This window comes from Oncorhynchus masou, chromosome 30 (assembly GCF_036934945.1).
Source record: "Oncorhynchus masou masou isolate Uvic2021 chromosome 30, UVic_Omas_1.1, whole genome shotgun sequence".
NCBI lineage: Eukaryota > Metazoa > Chordata > Actinopteri > Salmoniformes > Salmonidae > Oncorhynchus > Oncorhynchus masou.
In genome coordinates, this window is record NC_088241.1 from 21,531,030 (window position 1) to 21,548,143 (window position 17,114).

General features: G+C 36.9%; 1 protein-coding gene across 2 annotated transcripts in view; it reads right to left on the reverse strand.

Annotated features, from left to right (window-relative positions):
• The window catches only part of LOC135522325 (gamma-aminobutyric acid type B receptor subunit 1-like), a 52,176-nt gene that overhangs the window by 23,497 nt on the left and 11,565 nt on the right, over positions 1–17,114 (reverse strand). For both annotated transcript variants that reach the window (XM_064948468.1, XM_064948469.1), the window contains exon 7: positions 13,329–13,489. In XM_064948468.1, the coding sequence (XP_064804540.1) occupies positions 13,329–13,489 (161 nt within the window). The remainder of the gene's footprint in view (positions 1–13,328; positions 13,490–17,114) is intronic.

Below are 17,114 nucleotides of genomic sequence, written 5' to 3' on the forward strand. Positions count from 1 at the left end.
GTAGATGTTAGCACCACCTCTTCACATGTGAGGAGAATAACATGTTTTCACCTCACATGTGAATTGCAGTTTGACGTGTGAATTTTTGCGGTTCAAATGTGAAAACTTTCACGTGAGAATAGGATGTGCCGCTTGACATATGAAAAACATTCCTATGTGAAAATCACATTTGCATTTTCACATGTGAAAAACAGTCACACCTGTAAAAATCGAATTAGCATTTTCATATTTGAAAATAGTTTAACGTGCGATTGTTTTTCATGACCTTGCAATTCCACATCTAAAGAGACCATCTAATTTGCAGTTTCACATGTAAGAATACTCCACATTTACTCCAATGTTTGTACACAAAGTAAATGTAAACAAACACTGTATAGCCGAAAAACATAGTTAAAACGATCATTTTGATGGATGGTCAGTACTTGCATCCATAGCGTAGCCTATGGATATAAGAGTGGTTGCAATTCTCCAGCTCCAACCCTCAGCTGTTTACCGAAACTGTGGCCAGGAGAACACTTTGTTAATGTTTGAATTAAGGACTGCCACTTTAAACACTTCTAATTGAGTAACAGCGTTGTTACATGGTGCAATCCTCTAGTGCAGGGGTAGGCAACCCTGTTCCTGGAGTGCTGCAGGATTTTGTTCTAAATTGGCACCACATCAGAACCAACTGAGCTAATTGATCAGTTCAGTGATTGCCTAAATTCAACACACCTGGTCTTCCAGGTTGGTTAAATCAAAAAAATCTAAATCAAATCCAATTTTATTTGTCACATACACATGTTTAGCAGATGTTAATGCAAGTGTAGCGAAATGCTTGTGCTTCTAGTTCCGACAGTGCAGTAATAACCAACGAGTAATCTAACCTAACAATTTCCCAACAACTACCTTATACACACAAGTGTAAAGGGATGAAGAATATGTACGTAAAAATATATGAATGGGTGATGGTACAGAACGGCATAGGTAAGATGCAGTAGATGGGATCGAGTACAGTATATACATATGAGATGAGTAATGTAGGGTATGTAAACATATACAAGTGGCATTGTTTAAAGTGGCTAGTGATACATGCATTACATAAAGATGACAAGATGCCTTAGATGGTATAGAGTACAGTATATACATATGAAATGAGTAATGTAGGGTATGTAAACATTATATTAAGTAGCATTGTTTAAAGTGGCTAGTGATACATTTCTTACATCAATTAAACATGAAGCACCTGCGGCATTCCAGGACCAGGACCAGGGTCGTCTAACCCTGCTCTAGTGAGTGAGCTACGTTTGTGCCATTAATATGAAGCAAAACGTCTGTAATCCAGAACAACATTCTTAGTATTACAAACAAAAAGAATGATATTGAATGCATAACATAAACCCTAAACTATTGATAGCCAAACAAAATCATTTTTAAATGCGAAAGCCAATGAAATGTAAATGAACGCAAAATAATAGTTTTCAGTTAAAAAAATTATGATAATGCAATTAAATAAAATGCCTCCCTCTTCCCTGACATTTTCCCTATCTTTGGTTATGTTACTCTGGTCTTTGCTTTCCCCTATATTTTTTCCAGTTGCAAATTCATTACAGATACAAAGCACCCTACTGTTGGTTTGCCTCTGAAGTTAAGCAGGGTCAGTCCCTGGATGGGAGACCAGATGTAGCTGGAAGTGGGAATTAAAAATAAATTATAAGGGGAAAAACACGTAAAAAATGTACATGTGAAACTTCACACGTGTCCGAAAACCATGGGTTTTGTTTTTGTAAGGGGATATATAACCCTCCTCTTTTCCACACACACACATGCACTGTCAGTGGTGCTGAAACGGTGCAACCCAATATTAGTGTCAGAGTTAGCATTACTTCGATACTACTCCAGCATCCAATCTATCCGCCCATTAGACTTTGATGAGAGACCAATCCCACAGAAAGAATAGGAGAAGAAGCCACATATGCTGATATGCTTTATTCTCTTTAATTGCATTCAGATTGAATAATATAAAAGAAGTGTGAATATATAAGAGGACCAGTAGGATCTTATGTCTTATCTCAAGTCACTGTGAATTTCTAAATCTCCCCCTGTAATTAAATCTTGAGTACCACTTGAGTCGTGGTGTTAAATGGTGCATTCATGAATGTGATACGTGTGTGTGTGTCCATGCATGCGTGTGAGATAGTGCACGAGCATGCATGTGGACCGTGTGGAAATCTTAATAATTTTGGTCCCTGATTGAGTCCTATCATGTTCCAGCCACCAATTAAAGTGGAAATTATAGATTTTTAAAAATGTAATTTAAGCCTTATTTTACCAGGTAAGTTGACTGAGAACACACTCTCATTTACAGTAACGACCTGGGGGATAGTTACAGGAGAGGAGGGGGGATGAATGAGCCAATAGGAAGCTGGGGATGATTAGGTGGCCATGATGGTGTGAAGGCCAGATTGGGAATTTAGCCAGGACACAGGGCTTAACACCCCTACTCTTACAATAAGTGCCATGGGATCTTGAGTGACAACAGATTCAGGACACCAGTTTAAAGTCCCATCCGAAAGACGGCACCCCTACACAGAGAGCACCTCATCACGCCATTTCTCTACCTCTGTCTCCCTCCACCACAGTTAATAATTGATCAAAGTTATCAGTCTCCGCTTTGATATAACCATGGCAACGGTCTAGAGAGGGTGAGTGGTGTGTCTGTGTATAGATCTCAATGTGCTGTAAATAGTCTAATGTTCTCTCCCTATACTGCCACACAAACAAACAAGCAAATTTTTTTTTAGATAGATAGATTTTTATTGAACCTTTATTTAACTAGACAAGTCAGTTACAGTGGCAAGAAAAAGTATGTGAACCGTTTGGAATTACCTGTATTTCTGCATGAATTGGTCATCAAATTTGATCTGATCTTTATCTAAGTCACAACAATAGACAAACATAAGTGTGCTTAAACTAATAACACACAAATTATTGTATTTCTGTTGTCGATATTGAATACATAATTTAAACATTCACAGTGTCGGTTGGAAAAAGTATGTGAACCCCTAGGCTAATGACTTTTCCAAAAGCTAATTGGAGTCAGGAGTCAGCTAACCTGGAGTCCAATCAATGAGACGAGATTGGAAATGTTGGTTAGAGCTGCCTTGCCCTATAAAAAACACTCACAAAATGTTAGTTTGCTATTCACAAGAAGCATTACCTGATGTGAACTATGCCTCAAACAAAAGATATCTCAATTAAGAATTGTTGACTTGCATAAAGCTGGAAAGGGTTACAAAAGTATCTCTAAAAGCCTTGATGTTCATCAGTCCACGGTAAGACAAATGGTCTATAAATGGAGAAAGTTCAGCACTGTTACTACTCTCCCTAGGAGTGGCCGTCCTGCAAAGATGACTGCAAGAGCACAGTGCAGAATGCTCAATGAGGTTAAGAAGAATCCTAGAGTGTCAGCCAAAGACTTACAGAAATATTTGGAACATGCTAACATCTCTGTTGATGAGTCAACGATACGTAAAACACTAAACAAAAATGGTGTTCATGGGAGGACACCACGGAGGAAGCTACTACTGTCCAAAAAAAACATTGCTGCACGTCTGAAGTTTGCAAAAGTGCACCTGGATGTTCCACAGCGCTACTGGCAAAATATTCTGTGGACAGATTAAACTAAAGTGTGGAGATGAAAAGGTACAGCACACCAACATCAACACCTCATCCCAACTGTAAAGTATGGTGGAGGGAGCATCATGGTTTGGGGTTGCTTTGCTGCCTCGGGGCCTGGACAGCAAACGGAAAAATGAATTCCCAAGTTTATCAAGACATTTTGCAGGAGAATGTTAGGCTATCTGTCCGCCAATTGAAACTCAACAGAAGTTGGTTGATGCAACAGGACAATGACCCAAAACACAGAAGTAAATCAACAACAGAATGGCTTCAACAGAAAGAAATATGCCTTCTGGAGTGACCCAGGCAGTGTCCTGACCTCAACCCGATTGAGATGCAGTGGCATGACCTCAAGAGAGCAGTTCACACCAGATATCCCAAAAATATTGCTGAACTGAAACAGTTCAGCATGAGAAATGGTCCAAAATTCCTCCTGACTGTTGTGCAGGTCTGGTCCGCAACTACAGAAAACGTTTGGTTGAGGTTATTGCAGCCAAAATAGGGTCAACCAGTTATTAAATCCAAGGATTCACATACTTTCCCCACCCTGCACTGTGAATGTTTACATGTTGTGTTCAATAAAGATATGAAAACTTATAATTGTTTGTGTTATTAGTTTAAGCAGACTGTGTTTGTCTATTGTTGTGACCTAGATGAAGGTCAGATAACATTTTATGACAAATTTATGCAGAAATTCAGGTATTTCCAAAAGTTTGACATACTTTTTTCTTGCCTCTGTAAGAACAAGTTCTTATTTTACAATGACGGCCTACCGGGGAACAGTGGGTTAACTGCCTTGTTCAGGAGCAGAATGACAGATTTTTACCTTGTCAGCCCGGGATTCGATCCAGCAACCTTTCAGTTACTGGCTCAAACCACTAGGCTACCTGCCGCACTGAAAGCTCGACATATGCCACATGGCAAATAAACGGTGTAAGTGTTGAAGTTCATCTACACTAAAGTCTTCTTGATATTTCATTATTCAGCGTCTAATTATGTCATGTTATATTTGATGAGTCATCTCTTCTTCTTTTTTTACCCAAGGCAAACGGATCACACTTTGAAAGCTTCACTGGAACTATTGTGACCTTTATAGTAGATGAACACATTCTATTATTGAACATCATTATCCATTCAAGCCAAGACCACTGTATGAGCACGTCTTCATATTTGATATGATAAAGTAATTAAGAAGACAAGCAATTGGATGATGGTGATTCTTATTTTTAAATCTCATGCTCAAACAGAGAGTTCTGATTGCCTGGGTGATGTTTGGTAACTGACCAAAAAAGCTGATGATTGGATAATAACTGAAAGTAAATAGTAGCCGTATTCAATTCCATCTCCTATAATTTCACTCTTAATGCCATAAGCTGCTCATTAATATTACAGCCAGGTGTGAAGCGTTCACAATCCACTGATCGTTAAAGTGATCATCAAACCCAACTGTAATTAGCAATAACTGTACACTACCACGCACCTGCAGGCTACATTCAACAAAATCTCACTGTCTGACATGTTCATTGATTTGGTTATAGTCATGTATTGGTCTGTCACAAAGGTGTAAATCTATTGGTTTGTCAAAACAAAAAGAGAACCATAAATCAACCAATGGGTGATATTAATTCCATAAATTCCGGAATTCTAGATTTTAGAATATATTGTATTCTATGGCCAGTACCATTGATTCACAAAGCTGTTTCAAGTTAAATGATATGTATAGTCAGTATATTTTATATGTCCACAGCCTAACGTCATGTTTTGTATATGATTTTTAAACCCTGAATCTCGACATGTATACATCAACCATATCTATTCATCCATATTATTATCTAATTGAAAGGAGAAAAAATATGAAGCCTGTTTGCTTCAATGGTAACTGTGTTGCCATGACAACTTCCTCTCCCCTATTCTTTACAATGGGATTCCATTGCAGAGCCTTTTACACCAATCAGAACAAAGCGAACGCTGCTCCCTAACCAGTCACAGCACAGTTAACTGTTTCATGCCTGTGTGCTGTATGCCCGGGTGTAGTGGAGGCATCTGTCCTGTAGTATGATTGATATGGAAACCCAGTGGGAAGGATGGCTGTGTGTTAAAGCTAATGAGGTGATGTGTCTTAAAAAACCCTATATATCAAGGAAGGATGGCAATGTCTATATGTTATATGTCAAGACCAATGTCTATATGAGTGATCAAGACCAATGTCTATATTCAAAAAATCAAGACCAATGTCTATATATCAAGAACAATGTCTATATGTCTATATGTCAAGACCAATGTCTATATGTCTATATGTCAAGACCAATGTCTATATGTCAAGACCAATGTCTATATGTCAAGACCAATGTCTATATATATATATCAAGACCAATGTCTATCAAGACCAATGTCTATATGTCAAGACCAATGTCTATATGTCAAGACCAATGTCTATATGTCAAGACCAATGTCTATATATCAAGACCAATGTCTATATGTCTATATGTCAAGACCAATGTATATATATCAAGACCAATGTCTATATATCAAGACCAATGCCTATATGTCTCAAGACCAATGTCTATATGTCAAGACCAATGTCTATATGTCTATATGTCAAGACCCAATGTCTATATGTCAAGACCAATGTCTATATGTCAAGACCTATATGTCAAGACCAATGTCTATATGTCTATATGTCAAGACCAATGTCTATATATCAAGACCAATGTCTATATATCAAGACCAATGTCTATATGTCAAGACCAATGTCTATATGTCAAGACCAATGTCTATATGTCTATATGTCAAGACCAATGTCTATATATCAAGACCAATGTCTATATGTCTATATATCAAGACCAATGTCTATATGTCAAGACCAATGTCTATATGTCTATATGTCAAGACCAATGTCTATATATCAAGACCAATGTCTATATATCAAGACCAATGTCTATATGTCAAGACCAATGTCTATATGTCAAGACCAATGTCTATATGTCTATATGTCAAGACCAATGTCTATATGTCAAGACCAATGTCTATATGTCAATACCAATGTCTATATGTCAAGACCAATGTCTATATGTCTATATATCAAGACCAATGTCTATTTATCAAGACCAATGTCTATATGTCAAGACCAATGTCTATATGTCAAGACCAATGTCTATATGTCTATATGTCAAGACCAATGTCTATATGTCAAGACCAATGTCTATATGTCAAGACCAATGTCTATATGTCAAGACCAATGTCTATATGTCTATATGTCAAGACCAATGTCTATATGTCAAGACCAATGTCTATATGTCAAGACCAATGTCTATATGTCAAGACCAATGTCTATATGTCTATATGTCAAGACCAATGTCTATATATCAAGACCAATGTCTATATGTCAAGACCAATGTCTATATGTCTATATGTCAAGACCAATGTCTATATGTCAAGACCAATGTCTATATGTCAATACCAATGTCTATATGTCAAGACCAATGTCTATATGTCTATATATCAAGACCAATGTCTATATATCAAGACCAATGTCTACATGTCAAGACCAATGTCTATATGTCAAGACCAATGTCTATATGTCTATATGTCAAGACCAATGTCTATATGTCAAGACCAATGTCTATATGTCAAGACCAATGTCTATATGTCAAGACCAATGTCTATATGTCAAGACCAATGTCTATATGTCTATATGTCAAGACCAATGTCTATATGTCAAGACCAATGTCTATATGTCAAGACCAATGTCTATATGTCAAGACCAATGTCTATATGTCTATATGTCAAGACCAATGTCTATATGTCAAGACCAATGTCTATATATCAAGACCAATGTCTATATGTCTATATGTCAAGACCAATGTCTATATGTCAAGACCAATGTCTATATGTCAAGACCAATGTCTATATGTCAAGACAAATGTCTATATGTCTATATATCAAGACCAATATCTATATGTCAAGACCAATGTCTATATGTCAAGACCAATGTCTATATGTCAAGACCAATGTCTATATGTCAAGACCAATGTCTATATGTCAAGACCAATGTCTATATGTCTATATATCAAGACCAATGTCTATATGTCTATATATCAAGACCAATGTCTATATGTCAAGACCAATGTCTATATGTCTATATGTCAAGACCAATGTCTATATATCAAGACCAATGTCTATATGTCTATATATCAAGACCAATGTCTATATGTCAAGACCAATGTCTATATGTCTATATGTCAAGACCAATGTCTATATATCAAGACCAATGTCTATATATCAAGACCAATGTCTATATGTCAAGACCAATGTCTATATGTCAAGACCAATGTCTATATGTCTATATGTCAAGACCAATGTCTATATGTCAAGACCAATGTCTATATGTCTATATGTCAAGACCAATGTCTATATGTCTATATATCAAGACCAATGTCTATATATCAAGACCAATGTCTATATGTCAAGACCAATGTCTATATGTCAAGACCAATGTCTATATGTCTATATGTCAAGACCAATGTCTATATGTCAAGACCAATGTCTATATGTCAAGACCAATGTCTATATGTCAAGACCAATGTCTATATGTCAAGACCAATGTCTATATGTCAAGACCAATGTCTATATGTCTATATGTCAAGACCAATGTCTATATGTCAAGACCAATGTCTATATGTCAAGACCAATGTCTATATGTCTATATGTCAAGACCAATGTCTATATATCAAGACCAATGTCTATATGTCAAGACCAATGTCTATATGTCTATATGTCAAGACCAATGTCTATATGTCAAGACCAATGTCTATATGTCAATACCAATGTCTATATGTCAAGACCAATGTCTATATGTCTATATATCAAGACCAATGTCTATATATCAAGACCAATGTCTATATGTCAAGACCAATGTCTATATGTCAAGACCAATGTCTATATGTCTATATGTCAAGACCAATGTCTATATGTCAAGACCAATGTCTATATGTCAAGACCAATGTCTATATGTCAAGACCAATGTCTATATGTCAAGACAATGTCTATATGTCTATATGTCAAGACCAATGTCTATATGTCAAGACCAATGTCTATATGTCAAGACCAATGTCTATATGTCAAGACCAATGTCTATATGTCTATATGTCAAGACCAATGTCTATATGTCAAGACCAATGTCTATATGTCAAGACCAATGTCTATATATCAAGACCAATGTCTATATGTCTATATGTCAAGACCAATGTCTATATGTCAAGACCAATGTCTATATGTCAAGACCAATGTCTATATGTCAAGACCAATGTCTATATGTCTATATATCAAGACCAATGTCTATATGTCAAGACCAATGTCTATATGTCAAGACCAATGTCTATATGTCAAGACCAATGTCTATATGTCAAGACCAATGTCTATATGTCTATATGTCAAGACCAATGTCTATATGTCTATATGTCTATATGTCAAGACCAATGTCTATATGTCAAGACCAATGTCTATATGTCAAGACCAATGTCTATATGTCAAGACCAATGTCTATATGTCAAGACCAATGTCTAGATGTCTATATGTCAAGACCAATGTCTATATGTCAAGACCAATGTCTATATGTCAAGACCAATGTCAAGACCAATGTCTATATGTCTATATGTCAAGACCAATGTCTATATGTCAAGACCAATGTCTATATGTCAAGACCAATGTCTATATGTCAAGACCAATATCTATATGTCTATATGTCAAGACCAATGTCTATATATCAAGACCAATGTCTATATGTCTATATATCAAGACCAATGTCTATATGTCAAGACCAATGTCTATATGTCTATATGTCAAGACCAATGTCTATATATCAAGACCAATGTCTATATATCAAGACCAATGTCTATATGTCAAGACCAATGTCTATATGTCAAGACCAATGTCTATATGTCTATATGTCAAGACCAATGTCTATATGTCAAGACCAATGTCTATATGTCAATACCAATGTCTATATGTCAAGACCAATGTATATATGTCTATATATCAAGACCAATGTCTATATGTCAAGACCAATGTCTATATGTCAAGACCAATGTCTATATGTCAAGACCAATGTCTATATGTCTATATGTCAAGACCAATGTCTATATGTCAAGACCAATGTCTATATGTCAAGACCAATGTCTAGATGTCTATATGTCAAGACCAATGTCTATATGTCTATATGTCAAGACCAATGTCTATATGTCAAGACCAATGTCAAGACCAATGTCTATATGTCTATATGTCAAGACCAATGTCTATATGTCTATATGTCAAGACCAATGTCTATATATCAAGACCAATGCCTATATGTCTATATATCAAGACTAATGTCTATATATCAAGACCAATGTCTATATATCAAGACCAATGTCTATATATCAAGACCAATGTCTATATGTCAAGACCAATGTCTATATGTCAAGACCAATGTCTATATATCTATATGTCAAGACCAATGTCTATATGTCAAGACCAATGTCAAGACCAATGTCTATATGTCTATATGTCAAGACCAATGTCTATATGTCTATATGTCAAGACCAATGTCTATATATCAAGACCAATGCCTATATGTCTATATATCAAGACCAATGTCTATATGCCAAGACCAATGTCTATATATCAAGACCAATGTCTATATATCAAGACCAATGTCTATATGTCAAGACCAATGTCTATATGTCAAGACCAATGTCTATATATCAAGACCAATGTCTATATATCAAGACCAATGTCTATATGTCAAGACCAATGTCTATATGTCAAGACAATGTCTATATGTCTATATGTCAAGACCAATGTCTATATATCTATATGTCAAGACCAATGTCTATATGTCAAGACCAATGTCTATATATCTATATATCAAGACCAATGTCTATATGTCTATATATCAAGACCAATGTCTATGTCAAGACCAATGTCTATATGTCAAGACCAATGTCTATATGTCTATATGTCAAGACCAATGTCTATATGTCTATATGTCAAGACCAATGTCTATATGTCAAGACCAATGTCTATATGTCTATATATCAAGACCAATGTCTATATATCAAGACCAATGTCTATATGTCAAGACCAATGTCTATATGTCAAGACCAATGTCTATATGTCTATATGTCAAGACCAATGTCTATATGTCAAGACCAATGTCTATATGTCAAGACCAATGTCTATATGTCAAGACCAATGTCTATATATCAAGACCAATGTCTATATGTCAAGACCAATGTCTATATGTCAAGACCAATGTCTATATGTCTATATGTCAAGACCAATGTCTATATGTCAAGACCAATGTCTATATGTCAATACCAATGTCTATATGTCAAGACCAATGTATATATGTCTATATATCAAGACCAATGTCTATATGTCAAGACCAATGTCTATTGGTCAAGACCAATGTCTATATGTCAAGACCAATGTCTATATGTCAAGACCAATGTCTAGATGTCTATATGTCAAGACCAATGTCTATATGTCTATATGTCAAGACCAATGTCTATATGTCAAGACCAATGTCAAGACCAATGTCTATATGTCAAGACCAATGTCTATATGTCTATATGTCAAGACCAATGTCTATATATCAAGACCAATGCCTATATGTCTATATATCAAGACCAATGTCTATATATCAAGACCAATGTCTATATATCAAGACCAATGTCTATATATCAAGACCAATGTCTATATGTCAAGACCAATGTCTATATGTCAAGACCAATGTCTATATGTCTATATGTCAAGACCAATGTCTATATGTCTATATGTCAAGACCAATGTCTATATATCAAGACCAATGCCTATATGTCTATATATCAAGACCAATGTCTATATGCCAAGACCAATGTCTATATATCAAGACCAATGTCTATATATCAAGACCAATGTCTATATGTCAAGACCAATGTCTATATGTCAAGACCAATGTCTATATATCAAGACCAATGTCTATATATCAAGACCAATGTCTATATGTCAAGACCAATGTCTATATGTCAAGACCAATGTCTATATGTCTATATGTCAAGACCAATGTCTATATGTCTATATGTCAAGACCAATGTCTATATGTCAAGACCAATGTCTATATGTCTATATGTCAAGACCAATGTCTATATGTCTATATATCAAGACCAATGTCTATATGTCAAGACCAATGTCTATATGTCAAGACCAATGTCTATATATCAAGACCAATGTCTATATATCAAGACCAATGTCTATATGTCAAGACCAATGTCTATATGTCAAGACCAATGTCTATATGTCTATATTAGACCAATGTCTATATGTCTATATGTCAAGAAATGTCTATATGTTCCATGTCTGGATGTCAAGACCAATGTGAATGTCAAGACCAATGTTATATGTCAAGACCAATGCCTATATGTCAAGACCATTGTCTATATGTCAAGACCAATGTCTATATGTCAAAACCAATGTAATATGTCTATGTGTCAAGACCAATGTCTATATGTCAAGACCAATGTCTATATGTCAAAGCACAAGGGACATTTCTTCAGTGGACAGAATGCCACTGCAGAGGTCTCCTCGTGATAAGATGTCACATATAGCTGACCATCACTGACCCATTTGACCACTAGCTGACCACTAAGCTCCAGTGACTAACCAGGAAATGATAGAGCCAAATATTTGTGCTATTAAATTAACAAAACGCCCGCTGCTTGTCTCTCATCAATCATTCATCATATAGGCATTTTCAAATGTCAGCACTATACACTCACTACACATCTATATGTTTCCCACTGTTCCTGCTCCAGTTATTGCCTCCCACTTCGTAATTTAGCAGCGAGCTGATGCTTTGTGGCTGTCCACTGACGCTGTCCTTGGTGCTGAATTGCAGCAAGCCAATATCAGTGTCTGACTTGGCATTAGTTTAGTTTATCGTCCACCACAATGAAATCGGGGAGGCGACTGTGGATCGGTCTCTGTACATTCGTACATTAGCCACATGCGATATCTCAGACAGCACTAGGCCGATTTTGACGAGATTTGGGTCTTGCTATTTTGACGACAATGATGCGTCTTGCCATAGAGATCCCGCATTTACAAAATTACACTAATTGGCCTAAAGTCGGAGCTATGGTAATTAACTGAAATGTGTTAGTTGTGAGATTTATCTCAATTGGCCCAAGGGGGACGCTGCATCTTTTGTGGGGGATGACATGTTTACTGTTGCCTTGTTTTTTTAAATGAAATGGGCAACTGTGCAACAATTCAAAAAGGGGTAATATAATTTGGCTTTTGGTACATAACTCCTTTGACAATATTAAATAAGTATGCTGCTGAGTTGTTACATTACTGCACCCACCTGCTACAAGGGCAATACATTCAAAGAAGTATGCCTGCTGGAAATCAATATCATGTTGGCAAGTTTTAACAATGTATAGAAACATATCTAAAGAAGAAAGGCTGTAACTGACATATAAATTAAGTGTTCATGTATTTAATATTACATGGACACAAACTGGTCTAATTTAATTTCAACTGGTCCAGAGACTTGTGAAAAACCAATATAAAGTTGTATTCTCTTCTGATTATGTGACTATCACTTTTTAACTACAACAATGGATCTATTTGATCCAACATCTACTCACCATACTGTCATAGTATATCAGCTCCAGTTCGTAATCCGGCAGAATATCCGTTCGGTTGTTTACCAGATCCAAAGCCATCTGCGCAGAGGGGAGACATGCTTGGCCGCCCGGCCAACCGCCGCTCATGGGGAAGAGAGCTCCGATGTAGAGTTTCTTCTTGCCTAGGGACGGGCACGGCCAAGAGAGGAGAAGTAAGGTGAGCGATGCTCGAAGTGCAATATGGCCGGACGCAACACTCGATAATTGCCGCAGACTTTTTCCAATTACCGCCATGGTCAGGTAATTTGAATTGAAGCGATATCCGAATGTTGCAGTGGAGTTGGGTTCGTATTAGAATAATAGGAGATTATGTTGTAATTAAACGTTTAGAGAGCCTCGAGGTGAATTTGCAAAGAATCGCAATAGCATTTCATAGCAAGAACTTTTCGCTCTCCAAAAAGTGGATTCACGTGTTCGCCTTGCTAACATACAGTGAATGGTTGTTAGAAAAAAAGTAAGAAATAGCCTAGCTCGCCTGCACTTATATTATTTCAGTGGAATAATAGTCTCGATTTATAATTTGTCCGTGCAGAGGTCCATGATATACAACCCAAATAGTTAATGTTTTTATCAACGTTGAATGTTGGGTTTATAAATAGGGTATAACTTGTTTGGAAACCACGTTTGCCTCTTTTTGTCGTTCAGTAGGCAGAGTTCAATAATTCCAAAACCTAAAATGAAGTGTTCAATTAATTGGGTTCAGCAAATAAATTGAATGGTTTTGTTCCAAGTGTTGTAAAAGATAATGCCGTCGCGATTGAGAATATTGGACAGACATTAAAATAATGCTAGTCGGTTATTTCTAATGATTCATGATCACCATGATTTTGCACCGAAAGGTTTGCGCGCGCGACCAGTCCAGACGGCAGAAAATGAGCTCCGGGTTACGAATAACGTTTGAATTGTCCTTATTCTCTGGTTAATAAAAGCAAATCGCACTGTGCGTAATTTCAGGATTTTAAAATAATCTGTCCGTGCAACGACCCGTATTTCCAATTGTAGAGGATGAAACGAAGGGTCCAGGAATGATACGCGAAAGGTATATCATCCACTGCAGCAGTGGCTATGAGTGTGCGTCTGTGTGTGTGTGCATGTGTGTATGAGCGAGGACAACTCTGATGATATTTGCTAGTCGGTGAATGTGTAGAGAAATCGAGAGAGCAAGTGAGACAGGGGGATGGTTAAGGGGGCACTATAAACTGCAGTGCCTATTTACCAACTTTTGAATTGTGTGTGAGTGTGTGCGTGCGTGCGTGCGTGCAAGAGTGTGTGTGTGCGTGTGTGCGTGTGTGTGTGTGTGTGTGTGTGTGCAAAACATAGTTTCTACAATCAAAGAAGTGTGCAACACCTTGTTTCTACAATCAAAGAGTATTGGCACACTCTCAGTATCTGTCACTCTTTAATTCATCTTTTGGGAGCAATAGATTATTCAAATCAATATATGACTAAGTTAACTTTATCTGGGAAAATAGAGGGTACACTGATATAAATCAAATATTTGAATATTAAATCAAAATAGACTTTAGATTGAAAGTGAGCCAAATCGATTCTCAACCACATGAACCAATGAAATAACATTCATTCACACAAGCCACAAGCCCATAGAAAGATCATAAAATGCCTCAAGGGCTACTTGAGAAATCAGCAAAAGCAGTGGGACCAGTCAGTGCATCAATTTCCCTGCTGTCCTTTTCCCTTCATTTAAGCTGACCTGGAGTCAGTCTGTGTGATGTATAGCCAAGATCTGCTACTGTACAGGCTACAGCATACCTGCTGTTTGAACCATCTGTCCACTTTAATAAGGATCTGCCCCTTCAGGCCCTGAAGCAAGGATATGCCTATTCTTGGTACCATTTGAAAGGAAACACTTTGAAGTTTGTGGAAATGTGAAAGGAATGTAGGAGAATATAACACAATAGATCTGGTAAAAGATAATACAAAGAAAAAAACAACTGTTCTTTTGTATTTTATTTGTACCAAGAGAAAGGCCATAATGTATTATTCCAGCAAAGCTGTAATTTAGATTTTGGCCACTAGATGGCAGTAGTGTATGTGCAAAGTTTTAGACTGGTCTAATGAACCATTGCATTTCTGTTCAAAATGTTGTATCAAGACTGCCCAAATGTTCCTAATTTGTCTATGAATAACTATTCATGTTCAAAACTGTGCACTCTCCTCAAACAATAGCATGGTATTCTTTCACTGTAATAGCTACTGTAAATTGGACAGCGCAGTTAGATTAACAAGAATTTAAGCTTTCTGCCAATATCAGAAATGTCTAGGTCCTGGGAAATGTTCTTGTTACTTACATTAGCCTACGTTAGCTCAACCGTCCCGTGGAAGGTACACCGATCCCGAAGAAGTTTTAAAGCCTCCTCTCATTGCCCTTTAATCAGCCAATACAGCACTGACCGCATCCCAAATGCCTCCCTATTCCCTATAAAGTAGAGCTCTGGTCAAAAGTAGTGTACTCTAAATAATAGGGTGCAATTTGGGACGCAACCACCATTTCACTCTCAGCTCTTAGACAGGGCTCTCATACCCCCAGTAGGCCAATATGAATAACATAATTAGAACCAGCTATAATAGAATTATAGAATTAGTCAGAAAATGCTACCCTCCCATGACTCCACCTCTTCCATGGCTAAAATGTAACACCTGACTCATTGGCAACAGCTACTGGCACTCTGGGGACTAGAGAGTAAACCCAATGCTATAAATGCATTCCACCTTTGCTCAATAATTAGGCTGGTTTTAGCTTCTCTATGTAATATCACTGTAGAAATACTCTTATTGTGCACTTTGGGATAGATTGTGTGATGGAGAAATAGCCACCTTCCTCCAACTCAGTACGATTTCAGTGGAATGGATTTACTACAGAATTGCATCTGAATACAGTAATAGTCAATAGCAGACCCAAAGCTACTAACTGTTATTGAGTATACTTGGCAACGGTGGCAATTCAACTCACAGCCCTTGTGTTGCCAGCCAGCACCATGCGTGTTCCAACCTCTAACCCGCTGAGCCATCTGTAGCCCACAATGACGTAGAACTCCTCTGTCTCATAGATCACCTGTCTGAACTTCGCAGCATGCCATGTATTATTCACACCTGATATTTAAATGCTATTCCATTACGCGGCCGTCTATATGCCAGCAAACATCGAACAACACAGTGGGGCAGACATTTGTCACAACAAGAGCACTTTGAAAAAACATCATTTTGAATAGACGTTATGGCAAATAATATAATGCTAGTTCCAAATACTGCAACTCTCAGTTGGATTGCGTGCATGGTGCACATCGTAGAGTTTACTTAAAGGGGAAATCTGCAATTCAAACAAAAACAAAATCAAAGTGGTCACCTCGCCACTGGTTTTGGTAAATAACTGAGGGATGGGGCTGGAGAAATGTCACCACTCTCAAATTGATAGACAGAGCTATGGAAGCAGGGACTGACTACCCATGATATTACTACCCATGATATCATGTTTTTAGGCTATATAGTGTTTGTTTACAATTACATTGTTTATAAATAATAGAGTAAAACAAGATTATACTGTATTTTGGGTTCTGATGTGGTATGACATTTATAAGTGATATTCTTCAATAATCAATATAATACATGTACTGTATAAATCCAAAAGTGGATGTAGCAACTACAGATTTCCCCTTTAACTCTGGTTAAATAATCTCCTCCTTATAAGGCACATCGCTAAAGAAAAGCTTCAAATTAAATCACGAAGCA